The following is an 8,295-nucleotide window of genomic DNA, read 5'->3' as shown; positions in this document are numbered from 1 at the left end:
TTATGGTAGCCTCCACCCTGCATGCTGGTTTCACTTCCTTTGATCTCTCGGTTTTATGGTACTGTCTGCATAGATTTATGGCCATTTCATGGCCATTCAGGGGTGACGCTGCAGTCGGTACAGCATTGGCCCGGGATATTTGAATGTGGTTTTGAGCCGTATCTTCTTCTGTTCCAGGGTGGGTTTGGTAAACCAATGGAGCGAATGCTAGATGCAGATTGAGCCTGAGACAGCATAAGCATCAGAAATCAATTTCTGTGCTGTTATTAAAGTGTTTCCCATCCCCAGACTTTGTACGTGGCTGAGCCAGCAAGTCACTCCCACCTGGACGATAAAAAATTCAGGGGAAGCCAAGTCGGAATAATGAAATCTTTTATTGGTGACTACAGACTTACAATTGTCACAGGAAGTCTTCATCAGGCAAGAAGAACAGAGATTAGCAGAGCAATTTATTTCTACTGAATCACCATGCAGAAATTTCAGGTTAAATCATTTTCCCCACCACCCTTCTTAAACCACTTCATTGTTTGCAAGGCCTAGCCAGCAGTGTGGACAGAAAGCAAGGCAGGCTTCACAACGGCATAGCCCTTGATGGTGTAATTCAACAATCTCCAGTTAATCAGGTAGTCAGGAAGAGCTTGGTCGTACCAGGCAAGGACTACCTCATCTGGGTCCAGAACACGGTCCCACATGTATACATCGGAGATCTCCCCCATGAAGGACTGGTTGATGTCAAAGCCACCTCCAAAGTTATCCTGATCTTGGCCGAGGACAATGGATGCCTCTGGTTGGATAGAGTGTCCTTTTGCCAAGCTCTTCCGGACCAGAGGTTGCCCGTTCAGCCAGAGCTCCACTAAGCCTGTGGACGACTCCCAACTCACACAGACGTGCTTCCCACCGAGGTTAGTGCTCAATGTTTCTGGAATGTTAAATCTCACAGAGTGATCCCCCAAATAAAAACCATATTGTTTGGGGTTCTCCATAAAGAGGAGGAGCTCATTGCTGTTTCTCTTGGTGGCATAAGAGAAGAGGTTGTATGCGCGGGTCAGATCTGTGTAGAACCTCATGCAGAGTGTGACGTCGGTCAAGGGACGTTGTATTTTGGCCTTCAAGACTACATGTGCAGTGTTTGAGGCCACCGGGAAAACGAAGGCCTTCCTTTCCAGATCTGGTGAGGGAAAAGAACAAAGTTAAATAAAGGCTGAAGGACTCTGAATTGTGCCTTAAAACGTTTACTTTAATGTTGCTCTTGGAATTTTCTTAAAATATTTAAATGATGGGCTAAAAGCTAAATATATTAGCATAAATGACCATGTTCAATGTAATCTAAGCATGTTAAGAATAACACTTATACAAGCTAATGTAAGGAACTCCTATACTTGGGGTTTTAGTTATTAGTGGTTTTCTTTCCTGTATCCTTAGTTGTAGTTGTTTCCCCTTCCCATTTTTTCTTTGTCGTTTGTAGTCTTTAGAAAATGCAATTAAAAAATCCCATTCGGGGGTTCAAAAAAAAATGGGAAAAAATGTTCATAGTGACATTTCACCATGTTTTGTGAAAACATCGTTTCTCCCCCTGTTATGTATTGGGACTGGATCATTCCAGGTCTGTCACACAAGAGATGGGCTGAGCTTGGAGCACAAGAACAATAGCCTACCAGGACTCTGGAAGTAACCAATCAAGTAGTAATGTTATGTAAATAGCCTATCATTGGGAGTGGGGTATGTTTGGGTGTGGCAATTGCAGGCTATTTAACAGAGCTGAGGCTCTGGGGTCTTGTCTTGCTCTGGCTGAAGTCACAAATAAAGTCGAGCTGATCACTAGACTCGAGCCTGCTCATCCATGGAACCCACTATTTAACACTCCCCTTTCCTCAGACTTTCTCAGATGTTTCACATGAGAAGAAACCTCCAGATTTCTCTTTGAACAATGGATTACCCTTCTTTACAAGGAATTTTGTCTAGCCTTCATTCTTTTTTTCTTCTCTGGACTTTTTGTCTAAGTATGTACAAACCTAAATGCCATCATGTCACACCTGACTTATGGTGACCCCAGCAAGAGGCTTTCCAGGCAGGTGAGAAGCAGAGGTGGTTGGCCACTGTCTTCCTCTGCAGAGTCCTCCTTGGTGGTCTCCCTTCCTGCTTAGGTTCCGAGATCTGCTGAGATCAGGCTATAGCAGTGATGGCAAACCTTTTAGAGACCGAGTGCCCAAACTGCGACCCAAAACCCACTTATTTATCGCAAAGTGCCAACATGGCAATTTAACTTGAATACTGAGGTTTTACTTTAGAAAAAACAACTCATACATTAACTTAAGATGATCCAAACAAAGTAAGGAAAGCAATCCCAACTGCTTTCATTTACTTAAAATTATTTGGCAGAGAATTCAACACTTTAATGATGGTCTGGGCCTGGCTGGGGCGATGGCACGCGTGCCCACAGAGAGGGCTCTGAGTGTCACCTCTGACACCTGTGCCATAGGTTCGCCACCACTGGGCTATAGCATTCCACCTTCCCTCCCTGTGCCTGTTACTATTGAAGAGAGGAAGAAGAGATTGGATTTATACCCAGCTCCTTCACTCAGAGTCCAAGAGTGGCTTACAAACTCCTTCCCCTTCCCTTCCCCACAACAGACACCCTGTGAGGTAGGTGGGGCTGAGAGAGCTCTTTTCAGAACTGCCCTTTCAAAAACAGCTCTGACAGAACTACGGCTTGCTCAAGGTCATCCAGCAGCTGCAAGTGGAGGAGTGGGGAATCAAACCCGGTTCTCCCAGATTAGAGTCCACACACTTAACCACTACACCAAACAATACAATGTTGGAAGAAAAATTCTTTTCTAAAAAGGGATCATGTCACTGCCTGTAGATCCACTGAGAACGGGCAAATGAAGTATGAGGTGGTTTTCAGTCATTTTCTTTTATATTTGTTGTGATTGTGAAAGAAATCCTAGAAGAATGCACCTAAAAATCCCACAAACTGTCCCAGGTTTAGAGTTTCTTTATGTTCATGCAACTTGAGAAAGAGAGAAACTGGAAAAATGGAGTTCATTCGTAATACTTTTGTAAGGAAATTTGTTTAAAAGAAAAGTAGGAAAGAAGGGGAGTAGCACCAGTATTTGTTAAAAACTCTTGAGAGTTGGAACCGAAAGACAGTTTAACACCCTGATTATGCTAATTTTGATTGTAAAACACAATCAATCAAGACTAGTGGTTTCTCATATGGAAGAATGGAAGCTCTATGCCAATGTTTTCATCTCATTTTAGTAATTTCAAATAGAGGAATCTCAATGGCTGGGGTTTCTGACTGCATTATATCGGAACACAAGGCACCCTGATTTCATCTAGAAAAAGGGAGACTCGTCAGGAACATGTCTTGATCCCTTTCCCAACTGAAAAACAAAATCCTTAACTGCTGCCTCACACTTCACATAAAATAGTGATTGATTGGCCAGGAAAACAACAAGAATAATAACAAAACCCCCCCCCCCCCCGTTAGATCGCCACTAACAAAGATCCGGAGAGTGATTTCAACAAAGTGAACAGCTTTACTGTAGGTACGAACAAGCGCTTGCAATAAGTCATAACCAGAACTGTTTCACATAGGGAGGTAGGCTTCTTTTAAACGTTCCTGGGCTAACGTAGCCCTGCCTACTTACAAATAATAACCAATGCGGTTGTGTAGATAAAGTCCAATGAGTGTTCTTCCCTCGCAGGGAATTAGTTCCATTCTGATTGGTCACTGTTGTGGAGCGACCAATGGTAAGTTAGCTCGGAGGAGCCTTCCTTGTCTCGAGCTTAACATTGAAAGTGAATGTGGCGATTCACATATGTCTTTTCCAAAGACACCACACACCCCGCCCCCTTGTTATATCTTTGAGCTGATCTAAGTTTGGATGTGTGAGGCAAAGCACCCCTGGCCTCCCATCAAGGGTTAATGTGAACGATATTGTTCCATCTTGCAGGTGTGACTAATTGGTTTCTCAGACTACATAGCCCTTATCGTCTTCAAGGCCAGAACAGGAATCTGAGGCCTGTCGAATGAGAGAGGGAGAATCAGGGGCGAAGAAGTAATTTTCTAGAAGCTTCCTGTAAGAACTGTTCTGATTGGGTGTCATCATCACCTGATGTTGCTTGGCTTAATAACTATAATTGAGCTACGATACTGAACACCTGGGGCCTGTCGAATGAGAGAGGGAGAATCAGGGGCGAAGAAGTAATTTTCTAGAAGCTTCCTGTAAGAACTGTTCTGATTGGGTGTCATCATCACCTGATGTTGCTTGGCTAAAAAACTGTAATTGAGCTAAGACTGAAGACTAGAGACTAGCTTGGATTCTGATAGACTAAAGTTCTGATGGACTAATATGCTAGCATTGCAATTGCTAGCTATGCAGAGAACACCTGAACAATGGCCTTTGACTCTTGGATTTAAGGTTTGTGCCATCTAACCCAGGTCTTGGAAAGTGTTAGATCGTTAAGTTAGTTTTCTTCTTTTTCTACAGTATGCCTTTTGAGGAACGTGCTGCCTGTAGAATAAATCTTCATTTGTTGACAGAAATCAAATAAAACTTCATAAACATTTTATAAAATAAAGACAGTCTGGTCCCTTGTGTGCAACCGCCCTGGGGGCCCACGGGGTTCAGCCTTGGACTCCTTGACAGGGGGTCATCTCAGGACGTACTCTAGAAGACTAAGTGGGCATTGAAAATTACATTGATCTAGCTGGGAAGACTATTTTTGCTCCCCCAGTGTCAGGAGGGGCAGCTATACCTACAAGTCTGCAGCTGTAGATTTCAAAGGCTAGGTGATTGTGGGGGGAGCGGTGGCACAGTGGGTATATCCCACTGTCTTAACATCTGAACTGTGTTAGTTCAAGCCCCATGCTGGTGTGAGCAGCCAGCTGTTGTCCCCAGCTCATCATCCACCCAGCGATTCGAAAGCTTCGGCGAGTAGATAAAATGGGAACCACTCCTTAGAGAGGGTGGGCACGCCAATCTCCCTTGTGGGAGGGTGTTAACTGACAGTCGGACATCCTGGTCGAGGCTTGGAAGGCGAAATAGCTTCTCAGCTACGAAAGAATCCCTGCAATGGATGTTCCGGCCAGGGGGTGGCAGTGTGGCGATTGACATACGGGTCCTGAAGCCTGGCCAATACGCAACCCTGCGGAAAATGATGGAACCAACCAAGAAGTCGTCTATACTGGGCAGTGACGGCGCTTGTAATTAAAAAAAATGAATATATGTTGTCTTCCCTATCCCCTACAAACATTGTTAGTCCCTTGTCTATATTGAGTTAACTGTACATCGCTTTGAGCCCACTGGGGAAAGCGATTAATAAATGGAAAGTATTATTATTATTATTATATTATTATTGTTACTTGGGAGGGGTTGCTGTCACGTTGCAGCTGACTTATTGTTATGTATGAAATGGTATGTACGAATGTATTGAGCTTGAGTCTGATGCAAGGTATTGTAAACCGACCTATCAGAACAAGGGAAGTTCTGGAGGGAAGCAAACTGATTGGTCTTTATGTACTAAATATGATTGGTTGTTATCTGACATGTGGGCGTGGCTTGCCAAGCCCGGACTGTTTAAAAAGGAGCCTGTTGCTCTGTTGTTTTGTCTCGTTCTGGTTTCTTCGTACTTCGTTCAATAAAGCTGTTATCACTGTTCACCTGCTGCCTCGAGTCTCCTATCTAACCCTTATGGAGACCCCGCAGGGTTTTCAAGGCAAGAGAGGGTCAGAGGTGGTTTGCCATTGCCTGACTCTGCATCATGACCCTGGGATTCCCTGGTGGTCTCCCATCCAACTACTGACCAGGGCAGACCCTGCTTAGCTTCTGACAAGATTGGGCCAGCTTGGTCTATCCATCTTGTATTAGTAGTTTCAAACGATGGAATCTTGATGCTTGGGACTTCTGACCGCGTTATTGTCAAATACGCTGCCATGATGTTTATGGGCTGGGGCTCATTTGCTTGACCTGTGTACCAGCCACGGCTGCATTCCTTATTTTGTTCTGTGTACTTCATTATCACTGACCTTGTAGATTGGCTGTGTAATGTCTGGGTATCATGTAACCGTGGGATCGCTTGCGATTCCCAGCTTCGGCTCTAGCAGCCTGGGGCCCCTTCTCCTGCGTGCGGGAGTCAGGCCAATTGGCCTATGGATGGGGAGGGGTGCATACGAATACCCTATATCCCATTGTGCTTGTAGAAACGTCACCATTCTTAACAGTGACCATGTTACTGCATCTATAGCTCTGCAATAAAGTATAACCTTTCTGACAAGCATGTACTCAGTTGTTGGCTGTGGAACCTGACAGTTATGCCAGAAGATGCAGCATCCTCTGTTCTTCTAGAAAGAGGGAAAGTCCCCAGGAACATGTCTTGATCATTTCCCAAATTTAAAAAAGCCAACCCAACAGAGGCTTCACTCTTTAAATAAAATAGTGATTAATATGTGTGGAAACGAACAACAACAACAAACCTCTCTGGTGTTATATCTTGCATCTGATCTAATTTTGGGGTCATCTCAGAACCTAGTCTGGAAAACTAGGGGGCACTGAAATGCACATTGAGCTCGCTGGGAAGTCTGTTTTTCTTCCTCTGCAGACAAGAGGGACAGCAATACCTGTGAGTCTGCAGTCTGTAGCCTTCAAAGGCACAGGGACCTTACTAAACCAAGACAACTTGCAATCCCCTTCACATGGCTTGCATCCATTTCTATTGCTGTTCTGTGGCCCCGGTCCCACTGCAAAGTTGCCGCGGGAGAGGCACGGATGGTGGGCGGATTATCCGGCCGCGATCACACCCCAACATCTGGGAAGTGGAGCGCACCTGTGGCTTACCGCCGAAAATGCATATCAAAAAAGTAGTACCTCCAAGGTACTAGTAAACGTTTGCCACGGGCTGCCTCCAGACTCCCATGGTGTGATCGTGCTGGTGCATGGCATTCCCCTCCGGTCCCTCGTTTACACGCAGGCGCCGAGGGAAGGACCCGTGATGTGCCGCTGGCGCATCTGATCGTGTAATCGCGGATCAAACTGCACCGGGGCAATTAGCCACGCCTCCCCCCGCGATATCCGGCCCGTGTGACCAGGGGTCTATAAAATGCATGGATGGGTTCACATCTGTGCCTGTTTTAACACAATCAGCTGCAGGATACATGACAAGGGTGGAGCAAAGTGCTGGGAGGAAGACAGCGGCTGGTGGCCCTGAACCTGAGAAATGCAATAGATGGGCAGCCGCGAGGGGAAAGTGCAAAGCAAAATGACCAGCCCATGATTGGGACAGCCAATTAGCACAAGCAGCACCTCCCCAGCAACAGGGTCTGACAATGCAGGGTAAGTTTTGGACACCTTCTAGGACTGTATAGTTACCTAACCACATGCAGGAATTGAACTGGAGACCTCATGCATGGTGGTCTGATTCATGGCCCTATGTGCTTCCCAGTCATATAAAGCTGGTTTGACAGCAGAACCCACAGAGGATTTGAAAAGTTGGCATCCTGTGTGTTTCCCTGGGAGATTCAGTAGAGGAATACTCCACCTGTAGGAGGTCTGCCTGCTGGAACCCTCTGCCAAATGACATCTGTGCCCTGTCTGATCTATTAAAGTTCCGCAGGGCATGCAAGGCAGAGATGTTCCGCCAGGCCTTTGGTTGAGGCCAGCGAAGTTTCCCTTACATCTACCTGGCACCCCCCCTCCCCCCATAAAAATCTGAATGCTAGATATGCCATCTTTGTTTTTTAAAATGTTTAAATATTTGTGCTGAATGGTTTAATATTGAATTCTTGTAGTTTTAATTGGTTTAAAAATTGTATTGGACTCTGTCGTCGTAAACCGCCCCGAGCCCCACGTAAGCGGGGAAGGGTGGTTAAGAAATCTCATGGAATAAATAAATAAATAAATAAATGAATAACTATTGGTTGGCCGCTACGTTTCATATACAATTGGCCAGGGCATCACCAGCATGGCACTCTGTGCTTGGTGGGTATTAGCTCAATGGCTATATGGACTATGGTTACGACGCTATCAGTTCCTTAGAGTAGATTGGGAAAGCATAAGCATCAGAAATCGATTTCTGTGCTGTTATTAAAACGTTCCCCATCCCCAGACTTTGTACGAGGCTGAGCCAGCACGCCACTCCCACCTGGATGATAAAAAGTTCAGGGGAAGCCAAGTCGGAATAATGAAATCTTTTATTGGTGACTGCAGACTTACAATTGTCACAGGAAGTCTTCATCAGGCAAGAAGAACAGAGATTAGCAGAGCAATTTCTACTGAATCACCATGCAGAAAT

At 45.3% G+C, this 8,295-nt stretch overlaps 1 protein-coding gene across 1 annotated transcript; it reads right to left on the bottom strand.

The window, feature by feature from the left end:
- Positions 1–536: 536 nt before the first annotated feature.
- Positions 537–6,068, bottom strand: LOC107120531 (serum amyloid P-component-like). Its single transcript, XM_015423251.1, has 2 exons — positions 6,035–6,068; positions 537–1,168 (listed from the first exon to the last, which is right to left on the bottom strand). Exons 1-2 carry the CDS (start codon positions 6,066–6,068, stop codon positions 537–539), a joined length of 666 nt encoding a protein of 221 aa, XP_015278737.1.
- Positions 6,069–8,295: the final 2,227 nt, after the last annotated feature.

Source organism: Gekko japonicus, unplaced genomic scaffold (genome assembly GCF_001447785.1).
Source record: "Gekko japonicus isolate JY-2015 unplaced genomic scaffold, Gekko_japonicus_V1.1 scaffold936, whole genome shotgun sequence".
Classification (NCBI taxonomy): Eukaryota; Metazoa; Chordata; class Lepidosauria; order Squamata; family Gekkonidae; genus Gekko; species Gekko japonicus.
Note: the sequence above shows the minus strand (reverse complement) of the source record. Positions and strands in the feature narration are given on the sequence as shown.

What these genes read in the sequence shown, in the direction of transcription:
- LOC107120531 (XM_015423251.1), bottom strand. Translation starts at nt 6,068, where the DNA reads ATGATACCCAGACATTACACAGCCAATCTACAAG. An exon ending in TTACACAGCCAATCTACAAG is followed by an intron (nt 1,169 to 6,034) that starts GTCAGTGATAAT and finishes TTCCCTCACCAG; the next exon opens with ATCTGGAAAGGAAGGCCTTC.